The 21298-nt window shown below is 36.7% G+C and overlaps 4 protein-coding genes across 7 annotated transcripts; 1 reads left to right on the top strand and 3 right to left on the bottom strand.

Moving 5' to 3' along the window:
* The first annotated feature begins 73 nt into the window (after nucleotides 1-73).
* On the top strand, nucleotides 74-4687 carry LOC139820969 (uncharacterized). 2 transcript variants are annotated; one of them, XM_071791609.1, is made up of 7 exons: nucleotides 74-292; nucleotides 599-753; nucleotides 869-1507; nucleotides 1827-3154; nucleotides 3250-3620; nucleotides 3838-4077; nucleotides 4186-4687. In XM_071791609.1, the coding sequence occupies exons 1-7, from the start codon at nucleotides 263-265 to the stop codon at nucleotides 4384-4386; spliced, it is 2964 nt and encodes a 987-aa protein (XP_071647710.1). In that variant the 5' UTR covers nucleotides 74-262; the 3' UTR covers nucleotides 4387-4687. The 2 variants fall into 2 exon arrangements, with proteins under 2 accessions (XP_071647710.1, XP_071647711.1); XM_071791610.1 differs by lacking the exon at nucleotides 74-292 and adding an exon at nucleotides 359-376 and having other exon boundaries at nucleotides 904-1507.
* LOC139820975 (uncharacterized) lies at nucleotides 4082-7317 on the bottom strand. Its single transcript, XM_071791621.1, has 2 exons — nucleotides 6278-7317; nucleotides 4082-5428 (listed from the first exon to the last, which is right to left on the bottom strand). Exons 1-2 carry the CDS (start codon nucleotides 6708-6710, stop codon nucleotides 5148-5150), a joined length of 714 nt encoding a protein of 237 aa, XP_071647722.1. The 5' UTR covers nucleotides 6711-7317; the 3' UTR covers nucleotides 4082-5147.
* A 5347-nt stretch (nucleotides 7318-12664) lies between these two features.
* Dnalig4 (DNA ligase 4) lies at nucleotides 12665-21250 on the bottom strand. Of its 3 annotated transcripts, none has more exons than XM_071790854.1 (12): nucleotides 21029-21250; nucleotides 17076-17321; nucleotides 16577-16734; nucleotides 16192-16466; nucleotides 15722-16036; nucleotides 15147-15453; nucleotides 14886-15015; nucleotides 14371-14628; nucleotides 13949-14137; nucleotides 13554-13856; nucleotides 13190-13435; nucleotides 12665-13081 (listed from the first exon to the last, which is right to left on the bottom strand). In XM_071790854.1, the coding sequence occupies exons 2-12, from the start codon at nucleotides 17238-17240 to the stop codon at nucleotides 12737-12739; spliced, it is 2691 nt and encodes an 896-aa protein (XP_071646955.1). In that variant the 5' UTR covers nucleotides 17241-17321; nucleotides 21029-21250; the 3' UTR covers nucleotides 12665-12736. The 3 variants fall into 3 exon arrangements, with proteins under 3 accessions (XP_071646955.1, XP_071646956.1, XP_071646957.1); XM_071790855.1 differs by lacking the exon at nucleotides 21029-21250 and adding an exon at nucleotides 17669-17809; XM_071790856.1 differs by lacking the exon at nucleotides 15722-16036.
* On the bottom strand, nucleotides 17706-21032 carry LOC139820504 (general transcription factor 3C polypeptide 3). The gene is made up of 4 exons (XM_071790853.1): nucleotides 20402-21032; nucleotides 20122-20316; nucleotides 18122-20007; nucleotides 17706-17986 (listed from the first exon to the last, which is right to left on the bottom strand). Exons 1-4 carry the CDS (start codon nucleotides 20821-20823, stop codon nucleotides 17706-17708), a joined length of 2784 nt encoding a protein of 927 aa, XP_071646954.1. The 5' UTR covers nucleotides 20824-21032.
* Nucleotides 21251-21298: the final 48 nt, after the last annotated feature.

The raw sequence follows: 21298 nt of genomic DNA, 5'->3' as shown, positions 1-21298 counted from the left end.
CGCTCACCGCTCGCTCAACGCCATCACGACACATGTGACATGTGACATGTGACATGTGACATGTGACATGAAACGAATTTATGCGACAATGACAAGCTCGAGATATCGCTTTTGACTCGACGTCGTGGATAAAGTCTTTAACTAGGGCGTCTAGGATTTAGGATTCGCGATTAGTATCTGGCAATTAAAGTACACCGCAAAAATGTGAAGCGCTGCCAAATGTTTGATACGAGATACGCGGTTCATTCCGCTTGGTTATGTAATGCCATTGAGCAACGATACTTCGACGCGGGTAAGAGTCGTATGATATTTTAAAATATGAGATTCGAAGCAGTTATTGTAATTCGAATAAACGAATAACGTTTCTGCTCGAAAGGTAAAGGGCCAACGTGACTCTTTGACAAAATTTTTTGGTGTTTTTAATCCGTTGCAGTCACGTAGTAGAAAGGGGGACGGGTGGAGCTTTACTCTAACCTGTGAGGAAAGCAGTCCCTTTCCCTTATTTCTTCCTCTTCTTCTTTTCTTCTTTTCTTCTTTTCTTCTTTTCTTCTTCACCTAATAATAACATGTAGCGACCTGTTCACCGCCTTTTTTGCAGACGAGAAAAATATTATTTGATGCGAAAAGTGAATCAGCTATTCGAGGTAGGGTTCCAGAGGAGAATCAGTTTTTGACAATAGCTGCTGCTTTACCCATTTTGCCGGGTGCCCCAGTACCTCCAAAGCTGTCGAAGCGTTGTTACAATTCATTTAGGTAATATGCTTTAGACTAGAGGATGAAATAGCAAAGTTTTAGTCAGTCAAGTTTTATTCGACACAAATTGTCTCGAGTGTTCTTACGTTGGAAATCATTGGTTTGATATTGCTAGTTGTACTGGAACCCAATTTGAAATTGAACATGCAGAAGCTGAAGGATGCGACGCGGTTACGTTACAATGGACAGGAGATACAAGAACAATCGTGGCATCGAGAACCCCTGCCGAACGAGAAAAGAACCCTGACAGAATATGCCTTGATAGGCGAGGTCTGACAACGTTTCCTACAATGATCGGAGAATCCAAATTGCGATTAATGTCTCTCCAGCATAATCTACTAACCAAGATTGAGAGCTCCAACTTCTCACAATTGACAAAGCTTGTATTTCTTGATTTGTATGATAATCAAATTGAGAAAGTATGCGATTTTGATTTTTTAGAGAACCTAAGAGTACTTTTATTAGGAAAAAATAGAATAAGAAAAATTGAAGGCTTAAAACAACTTTTGAAATTGGAAGTTTTGGATTTGCATGGCAATCAAATTCAGCATATTACGGGCTTAGAGAATTTATCGTCGTTGAAAGTACTAAACTTGGCGGGGAATAATATCAAAACTATAGGATGCAATGATTTTCGAGGCTTAATCTCGTTAAAAGAACTAAATTTACGTCGGAATAAGCTCAAAAGATTGCTAGGATTTGACGAGACACCACAATTACAGAAATTATATTTGAGTAACAACGATATTTATAAGTGAGTATCTTGACTAGTAAGTTTTATTTAGTTTGTAGTAAAATCTTTTTATTCAATTTACCTGCACATGCTTACTTAACCTGAAAGTTTTACTTAAAAGGATGTTGGTCTCTATGCATATGCAAACTTAATACATATTGTAAATTGTAATTTGGAAGTACATCTCTTGCATTTTTTAATCTATATAAAAGAATGATATTCAAATGTTTCCTTCCTGATGATTTATTTTATAAGTGAATTGTTTAGTGTAATACAGTAATAAGCACGTGTGTATGTACGTATGTATATATATATAGGTCGAGTTGTTTTGATGTTTCAGAATTGAAGATATGAGTAGCCTTGCAAAAGCCTTGCAAATTAAAGAAATAACAATAGATGGCAATCCAGTGACCTTGAATACCGATTATATATCCTTTCTTGTTTCATACTTGCCAAATTTGCAACTTTTATCGACAATGCAAATTAGCGAACAAATTCGGAGAACAGCAATGGCTTGGAGATTCTCTAAGGAACAATCAAATTCAGCATTCCTTGATCTTAGTACACAAGTTTGTATGAGCGTACGTAGAGAAGAAGTGATATCGAATGCTAAAACAAATTGGGAATTTCTCAGATCTAGAACTAAAGTCTCGCTCGATAATTCCAATAAAGTGACGAGCGATAATACAGGCAATAATATCAATATGTTATTACGCACGCAAAGTTTAAATAAATTTAATGCTATAAATCCAAAGAGTTTAAACAAAGTTAAAATAAAAGGTTTTGGTAGTCTCACATCGATAAGTGAAAATATGGAAGCACGAAAGATGCATATAAAAAAGAGAAGCAGTTCCAGCGAGAATTTGTTTAAATTAGAAGATACATCTAAATCGTATCCTTTGGAATTTAAACTTCCCCCTATACTAGGCTCGATAGTAAATAGTTTGACGAGCGATAGATTCGAGAATAAATTGCCCAAGAATAATAAAGATAATGACCGTAAGATGAAAGTGCTTGGTGAACAAATGGAGAACGTATCGGATAGCGAGACAGACAGCTCACAGAGTCACGAAAGTTTAAAAAGTGGTTTAAAATGTCATTTGTTTACTCCCAATATCTACGTCTCGTCTATAAATTATGACAAATCTGCCGCCTGTAATGAATTTACCGCAGGTGTAGTAAAGGACGTGTCCTCGATTACCGTAGACAATTTTTATGTTAAAGATAATGAAAACCATGCACGCGATAAGGAAGCACTGGCTACAACTCAAAATTCCTTAAAATATCATGACGCAGTAATAAATGAAAACAAAGGCTTAAATAATAGATCGTTTCAAAATACAAAAGTATTTCATGGTCAAGATGGACAGAATGATTGCCAATCAAAGTCGATTACATGTTCTTCTGGATATTGCTCTTTAAGTTCAAAGACTAGTAGCGTAGACAGCTGTAAGTCATTGTTAAGTGATTCTAGCACTTCATCGATTCCTAAGAACGCTCACAAATCTCACGAATGTGACAAGGATAAAAGTAGGATTAAAAGTGCTCAAACAAAAAAGATAGTATACTATAAAAGTAATAGAGCTGCGACAGCTAGAGCGAAATTTAGAGCTCTTGCTCCGCCAAGTCCACCTCCTCAACAAGTACCACCTAAAGAAAGAGAACAGGGTAAGCTAACAATGAGATCTGCACGTTTTTCAAACAATTTACTCTTACATGGTCTCGTTTAAAATGAAATGTAATAATGAGAGACAACTTTCTAGGCGGAGATTATTTAATAGAAATTGTTGGCCGCTGCCTGAATATATATGGTCAAGGTGCTTTACGCTTTATAGATAGGACTTGGGACATGTCAAAGGCTCAAGATGTCAACATTGTGAAATTTAATTACGTACAATTTAATGACGTGGCAAAAATTTTAAGCAAATTAAAGAATAGATTTCCTCATGCGGAACATTTCGTATTTAAAGAAACTAACATCAATCTTCTTGGTCAACTGAATGCCTTAGCTGAGGTACAGGGATTGACTAGCATACAAATAGACGCAGGAAATCCTATTGTGTCTAAGGACTGGAAAATGTACGCTATATTTCGATTAGCTCATTGGGGACTCGTAGCTATCAATGGCAAGGAGGTACAATATGAGATTTATAAAATAATAAATTGTTTAACGAAACAACGTAAAACACACACACACACACACACACCAAAAATGTACGTTAATTACTTCTGTTTAACTGTCTAATGGATTTCTCCTCTTTCTTTTTTCTTTCCCCCTCCCCCCTTTTTTTGGGAGAATCGTAAAAGTGAATTATATGTCCTTTACAGTTAAAAATTCAATATTTTTCTAGATTACAGCTGAAGATGTGGAACTTGCAAATCAAGAATATACCGGTCTTGTAGATATAGTAATGTGTTCACTGCCAGATTCTTTATTACAACCTTTGTTACAAAGACTTCATTTAGAGAAAGTGCAGAGACAAAGCGGGGAACAAATTACTGCCAAACAATTTCTATTCAACTGCGACCCGGCACTTCGAAGTGTTGTTGCAAAGGAGGCATTACAATGGAGAAAGGGAAATGTAACGCAGGTAATAAAAATCAAAATAAACGGTTACTATATTTTACGGCAAGATGTTTTACGCTAAATTGTAAGCTAATATGTAAATAATGATATAATCACTACACTTTGCTTACAGGAAGACCTTATCTGGAGACACAAAGGGAAGGTACACTTGCTAAATTTAATCAATCTTACTATAAACGCTATACACAAGTTACAGGTTCTAGAGAAGCAATGGCCATGCATTCTTTATGAAATCGTTTATAATACTTTGTCCGATTTTTCTGAAATGGATGTATACATGAAACGTTGCAGTAAAATACTCGAAAGTAACTAACAAATAGTATCATGTCTGTGCCTTGAAAAGTAATATATATCTATCGCGATATTGAGTAGCGTGATGACTTATTGATGATTTGATTATAGTACATCGCAGAATGATAATGTTTGGCTTTGCTACGTTAAATATTGGAGAATTAATAAAGGAACGTACAGAAACATATACAACGGGGACGATTTTATATTGTTATTGCTAGATAAATATATTAAATACGTTTGCTACGTATAACGTTTAACGTTAAACACGAATTGTGGTATATTCATGTATAAAACAATAAATTGTATGTAAGCATTGTTAATATTTCTTTCTTCTGGAATATACAGCCAACGAAAGTGAGATATACCTTATTATATTATTATGTAATATTCTGAAGAGCCGATTAATGACTCTTCAGAAGTTTTATGATTCGCATAATGAATACGTAGTATGATTTTTATAAAAGTTTCTACTTGACTTGTATGTTCTATTTGTACATATACATATAAGATTATTCATTTTATTGAGATTAATCGTTTGAACGCCAACGAGTATGAACGATATTTCATTCCTCAATTTTCCACTCAAATGTAGCATTGTCATTTACCGCATATCCTGCTGTTGCTCCAATATTGTTGAAAGATAAGTGCGACGTTGGATAGGTACATATAAGGTATCCGTTATGATTGTACTGCGATTATTGTGATATCGTTGGCAATTCTCAGAAAATCAAGTGATAACTCGCTGGTACTCAAACGATTAAAACATGGATATTTGGGACATCATTTCGTACCGATAATAGATTCCACGCTGAAGGAAATTGGCGCTTTCTTTTCTAAACAAGGTTTATTGGTTGTAGTAGGGGAGTTCCGCAAATCTCTCGTGGAAATAAAATTGTTCAAGTCCCCATTCGATATGTACGATTGCGTTACCTCATTGAACCACGGAACCATTGCCGGATATGCAGAATGGAAAGATTGTACCTTTAGTGTGGATTTATCTTCTTGTTTTTGATCGCATCCCAGAGAAGACAAAGTGCTCAATAAACGCGGATGTGCTGATACTGAAATGTGCAAACAAAACAGTCTTTTGTAAGTAAACGTTGGGCATTGACTACTATATATATTAAATATGCAGTAAATATATACCGACAAAATTATTAGGCACCATTTTTTCTTCTGAATATTTTGGAACTGAATGAGCGTAAAACTTTTTATTGTTTTCATCCTATTGGCCTTGTAAATGATTTTAGGTACAAACACGTGAGGTACAAAGTCCATTATTTTTCTTAGGGAAACAGTAATATTGTTCAGAAAACTGTTTACTCCGTCGTTCGACTTTGATTAATACGGTCTACGGACAAAAAAGTCTAGCACGTGCTTGTGAAATGGAAATAATCGCGCTCGTATTAATCACAAATAAACGGAAAACTCATTCATTCCAAGATATTCAGTAGAAACAAGGGTGCCTAACAATTTTGTCTATGGCTATGTGTGCTCTGTCTGTACGGTACATATATGATTATTGATTTAATTTTATATATCGGTCAGCTATACATCAATAACAAGGCAATTTTTCAAAAATGTATTATTAGCGAGAGTACACTCGCAAAAGTGGGAAAAGCGAAAAATTGAATAATATAGAAATTGGACATATCATACACATTTCATGCCAATGGACCGAAATATTTTCGAGACTCCCTTACGTTTATTATATTAAATCTCTTCATAATCAGTTGCCTAAGATTTTTGCTAATAAAAAATTCAGAAACATGTGTCAAATATGATGATATGTATTATGTACGATGTCCGAATTAAAGGTCAATATATATATATATATATATAAAATATATTTATGAATAATTTATTTTTGCGATAAAGCGAAGGGATTGTACAGGATTGCAAGTACTCACATGCGCCAGGTAAACTATGTACAGTATTTAATCCATAGAAACCCTGCGTCACGCTGATACTCGTCTGCGTGAAATGTAAATGATGCCTTTGAAAATTCTTGGATCTTCTACCGCAGACAGATTCGTCGTATTTCGCTTTAGCGTAGGGATAAGGACATACAGGGTCCGCTGATATTTTATTTACCGAAGACAAAAGACTGTCGCCTTGCGCTTGTTGTTGCCTACGTAGAGCAACTTGCGCTGCCATCACTCGCTGCCTTTCGACGACTAGAAGGCAACAAGGACATCGGCAATCTTTCCACGCACAGGATCTCTTGTGACCTTTTAAGCCAGATATTACACCGTGGTTTCGACATCTCGCGCACTTTGGACTTCTCAAACGTTGCTCCACGTTTGTATTCAAACGACTCGAAGTACTTCCGCCAGTTTTCATCCTGATTTCGATATTATCTTGAGGGAGAGAGAGCGAGAGAGAAAGAATGGCACACACACACACACACACACATATATATATATATATTATATTTAATCGATGGAGTACATCAAATCCCAAATTGTTTGATCATTAATTACGAAAAAAATTATTTTCTGATTGCTTGATATGCGGCCGACATTAAACACATTTGTTCCACAGTGTACGCAATTGTGCATCTCGTAGCATATGATAATTGGCACGTCCAACAAGTCTCACAGATTCGCTTATTGTTAAATTTAAAAACTCTTTGTCTTCTTGGATAAGTCGTATTTCAAGTATTCTGTGCGTAGACTTCGTCACACGCAATACTGATGGTCGCTTCAGTTTTCAAGTTACACAATAAACTTTGCACACATCATACGTTTTTTATATATGTGCGAAAAGTTACTTCCTTTTTATTTTCACATTTCTTTTCCATCGTTTTGATAAAACTTGTCTAAAAATGTGCCTTTCCTTGTCTTTGTAATATTTTTCTCTGTAATGCTGAGCTTGTTGTCTGTTCGACTCTTCTTAAATACGTTGACTGAGTTACGTTGCTGAATTACCCTCGAGTCTTGCTCGAGCAGGAGATACGTACTCGTAAGAATATTTCTTGTCTTTCGCGAAGGAGGTGTCGTCTCATCTCCTCCTACTGATTCAAAATATATTTTTAGCAAGCCGACGTATCCCCATTGGCTCGAAAGCTCAGGAAACTCCGCCGCTTTCGTCGGCTGCGAACCAATGGATCATCATGTTTCTCTTGACGTTTTTGTTACGAGCAGCTCTACGAAAGAAAAATCCTTCGTTAACGGTATAGCTTCTTTAATTATAGCTTGCACGGAAACGCAATGGAAACGTATCGATACATTGTCAGGTACGAAGGCTGACATGTGTATATATATATATAGTGCCTGCGCATAGGACCAAGTTTACATTTCTCGTATCTATTATCGTATAATAGATCAATGGAGTACAAATGTTAATTAGTTATAGATTAACAGCCTATACATTAATTTTTAATTCACGTGTTATCACTCCCGGTCGCTTGGAGAACGTTTGATATCTCTCGTTCTTGAATATATCTCTTCTCTAAAAGACAAACTTTAAAATTCAATCCAATTTGCGCTTTTTCCTATACGAATATACGATCCTATATCCATATATTTCATTCTTATATTCTTCCTGTTGTTATCTAATTCTAGTGGATAATGTGATAAAAATTTTTCAACGAAATTTATCTTGTACGTGTAAAGAAGAAAGGAGAGCGGTGCCATTGAAATACTAGATACGCACAGGCCGATGCGATATCCTTTCAGAAATAACGTTGTACGCAGGATGTTAACCAGGTGGTTATCGAGGAAGAGTCCGCGCGGTGTCACTCATACATTGAGAAAACATACTCGAAACTAATATTAACTGTGTGTTGGCAACATCCGAGAGGATCGTATTAACGAGCTCTTAGAGCAAGATCACAGAAAGAATGCCATATGGTTGCAGCTGCTGGCGCACAACGTTGTTAGTAGAGAGAGATTGTCCGTCTTCTATTTTTGCGGTGCATAACACGATCCGTGAACAAGGCAACGAAAGGAATCACGCTATTATATTGACTAAGTACGACACTGCTCATTGTTGCCGGCAATAGTAAATATATATCGTACAATACGTAAACATTATACTAATTTTCACTTTTATTAAGGAGAAAATCGCAAGGAAATACTGTTTATATATATATATATATATATATATATATATATATATATATATATATATATTTCGTAAAGTTTCCAAGTTGAACGCGCTCGAAAATTTTGGGGATTCAAGAGATGCGCGTTATATATTATATTATATATTATATTACACACGCACAATATTACGCGAAAGATTCCATTGCTTTCGCTATTTTTTAAATTACGTATTCTTTTCTCAATCAATTAAGACGATATATGTATACGTATGCGATATTTTAAATTATTATGTTTTGTGTGCGTGCGTGTGCGCGGGCGTGCGTGTGTAGTTTGTGTATTCATGACATTCTACACTACAAGTTGAGTGATGAAAAGTCATGTGTAGCATATTTTTTTCTACGGAGAATTTTTTGCTCTTCTAAATTCATGTGGTGTTAGACAAGTTTAAATTTACATATGTCACTCTCTCGCACGCAAACACACACATACACGTAGCAGACAGTATATTAGGCACGCGTGACACGTACCGAAGAATTTATCCTAATGAGCGTGGAACGCCGAAGGAGTGTCATTTTGGACACTTTTTCTTTTCTCCTCCTCTCATGAGCACGTCTGCCTAAGGGTGTTGTCAAGACGGCAAATATGTTGACAGGTCATTCAACATCTTTCTCGCCTTAGTCGCACGATGGGGCCATGAAGAATTAAGCTGAGGAATGGCTGAGACGATAAACTGTCTTACGCTTATTCCTTGAAGAATAAAAGGACTACATATCACGCACAAAATAATTAAGGAATCTATCGATCGAAAGTTTTTTTATTCTTCTATAGTACACATTATACAATTTTAAGATTATATTACGTTTAATTATATGACTTAACCAATTCTTAATCCGTTTCTCATTGTCGGCTAAAAAGTTGAAAAGATAAAGGGATATGCGAGACACGCCGATAGCCTTTTGGCATCAAATTTACTTTGACGTGACGTGTTACACACAACTGGCACATATATGTATGTACATACAGTACTATACATATAGGTCTAATATACATACCATTGCCGGATTGCCCGTCGATATATCAAAAGAATACGCAAATGTATCGTTAATTTACGAATAACGAATAAACTATAATAGATAGCGCCTGTAGCCTGTAGCTTTTTTTAAGGTTTTTGACACGCCTTAAAAGACGAAATTGTCATTTGTTTTCGTATATTTGTACGCGTGTTTCCCACAACGTGGATTTTAAATTGCAAGGGAATAAAGAGCCTAAACAATCTTATCTAAATATTGAATCGTATCGAGCAAATTAAACTGTTGACACGGAATTCCGAACCGAGATACTCACGATGCCGAATTGCACGACCAATCTCACTTGGTATCTTGGAAAGTTTATTATCGGATTTACCGGGCTATTATTTCTTTATGTCAGTTTCTTGAAAAAAAAGTAAGAGAGAGAGAGAGAGAATTTTCAACGTGTAGGCCGAATCAAAACGAGGAATAGTGATGTTGAAAGTAATCTTGCAATAATTTTTATCCAACAGTGAGAAAAAAAGTTGCGTGTGCGACATTAGAATGAGAAAATTACTAAGGGAGAAAAATGAAAAGTGAGTCACACACATTGGTTATACGCGCACGTTTTTTTAAAGTTTTTATTTCATTAAGTATATAGTATAGAAATTTTTTCCTTCTTTCACGGAATAGTGTCTCACTATTCACTAATCTAGAAAGTAATAATAAATGAAAGAAATATAAGCGCGCTGACACGCGCGCGCGCACACACACACACACACACACACACACACACACAAGCGTATCTCTCGAGATTGCGAAAATCACAAAAGGATCATGCTTCGTATGACCGGCGATATCACGATATCACGTGTCAAAATCGATGTAACGCGAGCAGTACTAATTCTTAATACATTAAATGGCCGAGTAGATGCAAATGTGCGAAAGGGTAAGTGGATAAGATATATCTTAGCGAGAGACGTTTACTCAAATTGAAAGAGCGTTACTTCCTGTGTGTCTATAGTTTAGCGTTAAAGAGAAATATGGATAATTTAGATGGAAGAGTAAAGTCTTAAAAATATATCTGTATCAACCGAACCAAGTATTATATATTTTAAACCGACGTATCAGCTTTTTAAATGTTTCTTCTTCGTCACTAGTTTGCTCAGTTTATTTATTCTTGGAGACTTTGAAAATCCTTTGAAAATCTTAATACAAGAAAATAAACAAAAAGATCCTACGATTATTTAAAAAAAATAATACTGTTATTTGTATCTTTTTACTCAATGCAGGATGCAAAGTAAACGTTACCTATGTGGATGCAACAAGCCAGTGCGCGTGTGAGTTTCCCGCAGTTAATTTGCATTAGGCAGAGAATTTATGTTTTAACATAAGATATTCTTAATTTCATATTCTCATACATGATATATATATATATATATATATATATATATGTGTGTGTGTGTGTGTGTGTGTGTAAATAGTAATTCTCTATTATATATTAGGACGCAGGACGACGATGTGGCTCCGGCGGTTTTAAATAATCTTGTTAACCATAAGAAGTCTCGTCCGAAAAGTCATTATTGCACCAGAAGAAATTCTTGCTAAGAGAAACGCGATAACGTGCGACAGCCCTTTGCTAGGGAGTATTACTTTCTGAAGAAAAGATGACCTCTTATCTAGAATGGCTTTTCTTCAAAATTATTCCCTGATGATTGATTCACTAATCGTCAATGTGTCAAATAATAAAAGCGTAAAGAGAATTTGTAGATGGAATCAAAATATATATAATATATCTATATATATATATACATACAAAAGCAAGATACAAAAGTTTAAAGTTTAAACTGACGAAGACGCACGTCACACATTTTTTGCTACAAATGACTTGTATAAAAGAAAAAAAACGTGTCACGTACTTGCCTCAATTACACGCAAGACTTCACTAGTTGAAATTACTTAAAAGACACGTGTATTTTATATTTACGTGTATTTGTATATGCGATATTTGAAACGTGTGTCGTAACTTTTGAGCAAAAGGCGCGTTAAACTATGTATAGTCGAATAGAGGAATTCCGTCGTGTATGTTTCAATTAGTAATCTGTCGAATTGTACGTGTCAACGATCTGAGGCGTAGAGACACAAATTAGTAGTCGTTGAGCCATTATCCATAATCGTGCTATTATGCATAATAGATAGCAACAGTTACGTGTATCTTTATGTATATAATTGGCAAGTTAGCGAGTAAGCTGCGAGAAATTCTATGAATAAATTCGGCATACTGTAGGAGAGTGACATGCCTGGTCGCACGCACCGAAAATCCGAAACTCGATTAATACGCGTCCCATCTGTAGGTGAAGAGTCTATAAGTAGATCCTGCGCGGGCAGAACGTCAGTCATATTCGTATATTATTTATACTGACCTCGTAGACACGAGACACCTCCTCGTTGCTAACGAGATGGCCGCTTGGCTTGACCGCACGATGTGTGTGTAATATATACATATTTAATATATTAAACACACATATTTAATATATTTTCATCAACCGCATAAGAATTAGAATGTTTTTTTAGGTATCAATATCTCGTTGATGTCAACGAAATATAAAATATTCATTCCCCTTTCTCCTCCCCCTCTTTTTCTTTCTCATATTAGTTAATCGGGTTTTTTTTTTTTTTTTTTTTTCCAAAGATTATTCGTTTTACATCACAGAATTTTGTTTTACATCAACACCCGCAGAGTCCTTCCTTTTTATGTTTTATGTTTCTCTTTTACGCGAGTTCAAAATTATAATTCTTAAAACGATGATTGTTGAAATCAAAATCTAGAGGCTGAAAATAGTAAAGAAATTGAAGATTACAGATGAAATATCAATGGAAATATAAAATTTCGTTGATAACTTTTCGATGTATGCACCTCGAGTCTTTCCGCGATCTCTTCTCGCGACGTTAATCTATGCGAGAACTCACTGAATGGCAGGCTTTGTAAGGGGAACGTCGCGCAGCTGCGTCCCTTTCGTATTTTGCGCGCATTCCGATGAAATAAAACGAGGATGGGCAAGGGTAGCGGCTCCTAGCCGCGAGTCGAGAAGAAATATTTCGAAACGAGAAGATGTTAAATGAGCAAACTGTCCGACTGTCACTCCGTCTAGTACCTAGTTTCTCAGTGCTTCACGAAAATGTGAGTTAAAACGATTCTATGAATATATCGCAAGTTTCCGTCGAAAATACACATGTAACATTTCTTCAAGTTGTGAAACTTTTGCTATATTTGTTTTTTTTTATCACACATCTCAGATACCAATATACATCTTTAATAATCAATCAGGTAATCTGTAATTTCACATATTCGGCCATTTTGGAAACATTCCTCGATCCATTTACATTTGACAATTTTTATAGATGTTTGCTCATGTGCATTCACGTTTCTCACAATAGTGCTCGTCTCGCTTGTGTCTTCTACAAACGCATGCGTAACGGAATCATCAATGTTGTCTTTAACTGTACCTGACATGAAACGGAATTTAAATTTAGCAGAACACGATCGATTCGCAAAGAATCCACGTATATCTCTAAACAGCGAATAAGGCGATGTACTCCCGAATAATTCCTTGTCCATCTCTTTTTCCTGCTCACTGGTAAACTGGTTGTCCGCAAGCTAAATAATTTATACACGTAGATTAGTGCGATAATTTATATATATATATATATATATATATATATATTTAGTAATAAACGTTCATTATAAATAAATAATTTCAAGTACCTCCAAAATCGTCATCTTGCCGAGTGAACGCTTTAAACTTTCTTCATCTGCGTCAACAAAAAAATTGTCGTAATATTCGTCATAGTTTTCTGCAACTTTGTGTCTAGTACTGTCCCGACTGCATAACAATTCCCACGGTAAAAAATTGTCTAACGAAGCCCAGTCGGATTGCGTGGTGACACGTTTAAACCAGTCCAAAGTTACAACATCGTATTTTTGACTGTTTATTACTTCCTTCCCTCGTATCTGAAAAAGTAGTTTGCACATAATTTGTTCTATTAATTCGATAACTATTGGATGTATTCAAGTTTGAGTTGCACGATAACATAGCAGAAAAAAAATATATATTATATATATTTCCTACCGTTCTATTATTGCCTACTATCACGCAGAAAGTTGTATTCATGGGATTCTGAACAATTTTTGCGCTATGCTGCTGCAGTATTTCTTCAATCTGCTCTTTCGGTAATTCATCGGTGCCATTAATCACACAAATTTCTTTTCTGTCTAATAGTCGCGTGAGTGGTACTACTCGCTTGTTGTACATGTCATGTTCACGTGATTTACTTCGACTCTGTCTTGTCTTTTGTAATTTAGAGACTGGTACTTGGTCGATATCATACAAAGTGGCTTCCCGCTTGGTTAACTTCTGAATCATTCCCCCATCCTATAATAATGAGATTATTGTAAATTATAAGTGAGTCACAATAGCTATTTTCGTAACGTCGCATAATTTATCATTTAGCGGCATTTACATACTTTGATCAACGATAAGAGTTCGACAGTAGTACATGGACTGTACCATGGCTTATCTGTCCTCACATTCACAACTCTAGGAAATCGTAAACTGTACCCTGTTGGATAGTCGTTACTGCGTACCATCTCGGTCGCTCGTATCGTTAAAATTATGGAATGTTCTGGATGAATCCATACATCTGGCTGATTTCCCTGTAAGGAATATACGTGACAGATCTACATAAGACGCGTAAATATATAATACATTATTATAGTGCGTAAATAACATAATAATATAACGAGTAATATATAAATTTAATTTCAAGTCTGTGTGGATTAAGTATGATGTATCGAATCAAATAGTAGATACGTAAGTAATAAATCGTGAGAAACATACGTTCCTCTAATATATTCGCCTAAAATAATACGTGATACGTAATGTTTACCTTGGGGCCTATGATATTTTCAGGATGTTCCTTGATCCAATATGGCGTAAGTTTTGTTTGAAGATGACGCAACGTTTCATCTTTTATTCCAGTGCTTACGGATACGATAGAGAGAAATTGCGACGGATTTTCTCCTTCGTTGTTCGCTGGAACGGCAACGCCCATCATAAAGCTTTTAATTATTCCTGTATATTTGCCCTCCCCGTAATAACCGCCGAGTATGATGAGGTCTATATCTTGTACTAAATTGTCGGAATACTGTAATCGGAATACAATATATCTTGATTCACTTGCGTGTTACTTTCGAATTTTGTCCATATCATTATTATACGGTTGACCACAGATGCATACATTTTGGTTGAAAACAATAGACAAAACAATATGGATATGTGTCGTAGATTTTAAATGTTTTATTTTCTAAACACGCATCTCTTCCCTTTCTGCGGTAAATTAATTTTTTTTCAAAAACTCAACGTAACGGTATAAACAATGCTATAATAAAACAAAACGTTTACCTCTGCTTTAATCTTATAACAACCGCTGCCATCTCGGATATTTGGTTTATATTTCATATTGTATTTCTTTACAACAAGTCCTTCCTCGTTATTCCGAAGGCATGTATTGAATGTCTCTATCAATTCCTCCCTTGCGATAAAAGTCATAATAATTAATCAAATTTATTTCTTAAAAAATTGTTCCATGATATCCAATTTACATACCATTTAGAATAATCTTATTGTATAACACACTATCGGTGTGCTTCCGTAATATTTTACCTGTTTGAAATTAAAGTAGATCGACATACAATTAGAGAACCTTCCTCTTCGGTGAATATATCGTTGAGAAGTTTTAATCTCTCTTTATAAGGTGTATCAACAAGCAAGACGTTATTGTGGAGAATCACGTCAAACGCGACGAAACACGGCTGGTGACGACTACTTGCCGACAAATGTTTGACGTCGAGATTCATACCTTTTGTACCAAATATTCTTTTCTCTTTATGCCAAGCCATCAATTCTCCATCCAATATAAAAGAATGACACGTCGGATTCAAACATCGCGTAAATACCGCGGTTAAGAAACCTATCGAAATATCAGAAATATTAATCCTACTTACTTAAGCTTACTATACAGTTTTGAGAATGATATATGTACATGTATATGTATAGCCGAGGTATAGCCGATTTTTAATACCTATCGAATCGACGTCGATAGCGATCCACGAGCGGCACGTAATAATGATTTGAGCAACGTGAATCGAGCAAGTGACGTATTTCAAGCGAGTGAGTTTCCTCTACACAGTCTACATAAATCTATCATCTAGTTTGGGGAATATTCATCGTTGTCATACCCGAAGATCCAGTTTTTCCGTATCCAGAATTATTTGTAATATCGTATCCTCTACGCGTGAAATATTTAAACGTTCCATCCTTCATATGGAGTTGCGACCTCTCGCCGTCGTATTTAGTTTGTACGTAGTACAAGTCATTGTCCCGAAATAACTTGCCGATGTTCTCAATGTTGCATCTCTCCAAGAGCATCGGTTTAAAATGCGAAAATAATCGTATGCCGCATTTTAATTTGATCTTAGGGTCGTATAACTGGTTACAAATCTCGCGCAGGTCATTCGTTACAAGAAATTTATCATTCGCGTCAGGATGATAGACTTGAAAGAGAAATGGATCGCGATTAGTCTTCCAATGCGCCGCCACGGCGACATGCGACCCGCGACATGCTTATATTCTAATACCCTACATTGTGTCTACTTATACCATTATCACATTTCGTTGATAAATTTTATTTATTGTTAGTTATACGAACTGTGCAGTATTCTTTGCGTTCCTATGCCAAGTCGTAAATCTTTAAGGACGATACGCGTCAGCCATTTCATCTCGAATCCCGTAATTTGTCGGAAAAGTACTCTAAATGTTTCAACTTTTTGCTGCATCGTTACGTTTCTCTCAGAGATAGCGTCGAGGAACGCGTTGATCCGTGCGATCGTGAATCCAGTACCACGTCGAGGTAACTTTTTATCCAATACGTAGTAAGCTCGGTCAGCGAAATCATTTCCTACAAATTCGCCCGGCGTGCATTCTCTAAAATATGATCATTGCACCTTTGAAAGAATTTCTTCCGGTATTTACACGGTGATCACCGCGGTACGGTCTCATCGATTATCTAATGATTACAATTACGAGATACTGACCGGTAATTTGCCAACTTTTTATAACTGTCGCTATTTCGTGCAAAACCGTATACGTGAGCGTAAAGATTTGCCAGCGAAGCTTGCTTCAAATTATGCGGTCCACGCTGTCGTTCGAGGTTGGGTAGGATCAATCTCAATATGGGATAGAGCGATACATCCTAAGACAAAATTAAACCGATTAAAATTATGTCGCGACATACGTAAAATTCAATGAAATTAAAATTTTTAATACGCAAGCGTATTTATCGTTAAATATAAAATATATTATAGAATATAGATAGAATTTTTAATTTTGAATATAGAATATTATGGAGTATAGATTTTATCACGTCTCTTATTCTTTGGAATTCAAGACTATAATAGTTTATCAGAAAACCTTTGACAGCTTCCTCAAAAGTTTCTCACGAGTAAAAAAAAAAAAATGAATTAGTTTTTGCATCAAACTACACGCACGTCCTTTATCCAACACAATGGCATATATGTATAACAGAGAACGTACCGATTCAGGATATTCTACTTTCAGTTTGTCGCCGATATTTCGACATTCGTCGATGAACGTTTGCAAAATTTGCTCTTTCTTTTTTACTTCATGTGCCTTGGCAATACCTTCCAATGTATCACATACGTGTTTAAATTCAATCTTAGCTTCTAAATCAGTGGTCATTATTCTACTTTAAAGAAAAATCTTTAAATCGACTGGATTTTAACCTGGTGTCCCTTAAAAGATGGAATTCCTTTTCGTCATCTGAAAAAATAATTATATACTTTGTTATTACCATGTTGCGCACATATAATCACATGTAGCGACAGCAAAGATATATGCACTTAAAAACGTAAATTGCGTAAAGTGAGACTGTCTTGTAAAGGGAGTTTGGATCCTCCGTCCTCCTTCGAAAGAAGAAGACGTGTACGATGAGCGAGTAAGATTAAACATAATACAAGTTGAAAAATAAACACATGCATGTGTTTTGTTAGAAAAAAAGTTTTATATATCTTGTAAAATTTACAGCACTCTATACTTGACGCACGCGCGCGCGTACATATACATATATCTATTAAATAAGCAGAAATTATATATATATAATATAGCACATTTTTGGACGACTCAAAATGTATTTCAGTTTTGTATTCATATCGTGATATCATTCTCGAGACACATTCTAGCAAGAAGATGGTTTTCGGATTGCAGATAGACGAGATGCAAATTGAAAGCTGCTTCCTTTCTCAGGTCCAAAAGATTCGCATGCTGTTTGACTAAATCTCCTGGATCTTCCTTCAGGACCAACTTGTAGAAGTGAATCGCAGACGGTAATAAACCAATTTGATGAAATGCCCGTGCCATATTGTAATAAGTTTCTTGTTGACCTTCTTTACCGCGCAATTGCATATATTTCTTGAAGAAGGCTAGCGCTAAAAAGATAAAGATCAGAAGGGAAATTTTTGGGAAAATATATCTTACATAATTAGAAAGAAGAACGTATGCTAAATGTTGTCCAAATATTATTGTTGAGCGAGATATATGTATGTTATACCATGCACGCGTACCTTGAATTACAAGCTGATTCTTCTTAGCCGACATCTTTTGACATGCCATTTGTAATTGCGTCACGCCTATTAACAAGGCTAACAGTGCACTAGGTGCTACTTTAAAGAGAGACATATAGCCGTTTAGAGCATACTTGTAGGTTCCCGAAACGAGACAGTTGTTTGCATGCATAATATGCAAATATGAAAACACGTCTCTTCCAAGTAATCGCATTATAAATCTGTTATGCCTCAAATCTTCTGCTCTTTGAATGATTATATTTAACAAGTTCCACGAGTTGGACCTTTGACAGACACGTACGAATTCTCGTACGATATTGTATCCGTAGAACGAATCCTTATTATGAATGCAAGAAATCAAGCACAGAAAGATGATATGAGAGTTCCTCTTTTTAAATCTCTTTGACGTCAGAGCGGTGAAACATAATCTTTGAAGGAAACCATACTTGTTTAATTTACACGCTAGTTTGCACATTTGTAGGAAAAGTAGAAATTCATTTTTCTCGCTCGGTCTCGCATTAGCGATAAACGTCGGGGCGTTTTCATCTTCCAACCTTTCCCCGCAAGACAAACGACGAAGTTGCAGACTATCGAGCCGTTGGCGAACACCCGTTGCGCGTGCCAATGCATTTAATTCGACCTTCGTTCTTATATTAACGCAATGTCTTGAGAAAAGTAACATTCCTGAGGAAAAGTATTCCTCGTATCTTCCAACTTTGAAGAGCAGTAGCGTTCTTTGATACAGAACATCAGGATCTAATGTATCGGATTCGGGATCTTGGTGGAGAACTTGTATCGCCTTATCGTAATGCTCCGACTTTTTATAAAGTTTGGCTAGAGCTAATCGTGCGCCTAAATGCTGCGGCGATAACCTTCGGACGGCTTCGTAAGATTCTATGGCTTTATCTAACGTGTTGCAACCAACCCAGCATTCCGCGTGCCTCAGCCAAACTGCGGCCAAGCTAAAATTCGAACTTTTAACCAACGGATCCAACAAAACCATGGCACGCTGAAATTCCTTCTTGCCCATCAATGCTTCCGCTACGTCTAAAAAGAGATCTCCAGAAATCTCGGGATTCTCGCGCATGTAAAATTTAGGTAACAATTTCTCAGCTATCGAAATATAATCCAATTCGATGAGAGTTATGAGAAATTTGGCTTTCAAGTCGACAACCACATTATCCGGTACGTCGCAAGACTCTATTTCGTAACTATTTTCGCTTCTCGACGGAGCTAACGTAGCTTTTCCTTTCGCGTTACTACTACGTTCCTCTTCTTCTTCTTCCTTCTCGGACTTGGGATCGTTGGCCGTTGTCCCTTTTTCTCCCTCCTCTTTCTTCTTATACCGTACTTGAATATTTGTATACTTGACCAATATATCTAAACATCTCTTAAATTGCTTCAGCGCTATTAGCAATTCAGTCATGATATTAACTTCTTCTAACGTAACGAGATCAGGACATTTGGTAAAAATAGTCTCGACTGCTTCTAGCGCTTGTTCATTGTTATCCTCTTGCATATAACGTTTGGCTAATATCTTTGCGTATTTCATTATATATTCGCCATCTTCGGCTTCCAATTGATGAATCAGTTTCGTATATCCTCGCAAGTACGCTTTTTTATCTCCGTTCTGTTCTTGGAGGTGCGCTCGCGTCTCGTATAAACTTATGTCCTTCGGACTGGCTTGAATCGCTTTAGAGTAACACGTAATCGCTTGCTTCATATCGCCGCTTTCCAACGACAAGTTAGCTAATCTTACCCACTGATCCGCATCTTTCGGGCTAAGATGCGCAGCGATTAAAGCAAATTGCAACGACTTCTCCGGTTGATCATGTTCATATATCATAGCTAACGTCTGAAACGGTTCTGGAGCGCTCGGTACTTGCCTAAAAGAATACGTGGTGGAGAATGTTGATCAAGGCACTCACTCGAGCAGCTCTCGAGTACGTAAAAATTTTAACCAAGCGTATTACGCGATACGACAACGCGATAGAACTTACCTAATGATCTCCATGCATATTTGAGCCGCTAACTCTTCTTCTCCCTTTGCGAATCTTAAATTTGCCTCTCCCATAAGTCCTTGCAAAACTGGAGGCAAAACGCGCTTTTTCCTCTTCTGACGCACGTTATTTGCTTTGTGTGGCTTTGGTTCCATGATCTTTTGTACAGCGACGTGATCGAATCCGATGGTCCTTCTAAAAGTAGAATTAAATGTAATATTTTTGCGAATCAACAATCAACTGTGAAAATGATTAAATGAGGAAAGGCCTTTAGCCATACCTGGACGCATCGCTTTCTATCGTCTCTAGATCTATATCCTGATCCATCCTTGAGGAATATTCGCTAAATGTTAACTCGCCATTCAAGAACTGTTTCGTTAACCGATCTTCCTCGTCGGCAGTTAGCGACGTATCCTGATCTTCCGCGTCCACGATATCCTTGTTGTACGTACACGGCAGAGAGAATGAACACGTTGGAATAACGTCCGTCACCTCTTTTATTTGCAATGCCTTTGCCTCGACAAACTCATTTATATCCATGTCCATTGAGCTGATGGCACTTTCGTCCAATTCTTCAATTATCACCGGTGCCACGCTACTATTCTCACTAATAGCGAGGCTGTCGTCGGCAGTCGACATTTCACTTGCCACTTCCACGGTGATGCTGATGTTTCGTGATGCTTCGCTCGCCGTACACTCCATAATGCGTGTAAATAGTAAATACGCTTCGCCGGTTTTTTTATGTCAATTTTATAAGTGAATTTTGAAAATACCTACATTCAACCGTAACGTTATCGCGTTGACTTTGCTATCGCTACATACCGATACCATACACTTATCATAGAGATTCGCTGTCCGCTGATACAATGAGATAAAACGCGAATGTGGGTACATTGCCGATATTTACCTGCCGTAAAATTTCTCCACAGGAAAAATGTGCGAAAGAAGCAGAAAAAATTATACGTGATAAATCGATCAATCGCCTAATGAGAAGACCGGCCCCGTCTTTTGCAATCGGAAAGTTCTGCGAAATCAGTAAGCCAAGTTAGCCAAGTTAGCCAAGTTGAGGTTAGCCAGATTAGCCACGAGCGTAGACCGTAGACCACGTGACTGTTCACGACTGTTGCGCGTCCGGCGCGTCCCTAGCGGCGAGCGGCGAGATACTCTAGTGACGTCT

This window comes from Temnothorax longispinosus, chromosome 10, assembly GCF_030848805.1.
Source record: "Temnothorax longispinosus isolate EJ_2023e chromosome 10, Tlon_JGU_v1, whole genome shotgun sequence".
Taxonomy (NCBI): domain Eukaryota; kingdom Metazoa; phylum Arthropoda; class Insecta; order Hymenoptera; family Formicidae; genus Temnothorax; species Temnothorax longispinosus.
The sequence above is the reverse complement of the archived record's forward strand: the minus strand, read 5'-3'. Positions and strand labels throughout refer to the sequence as shown.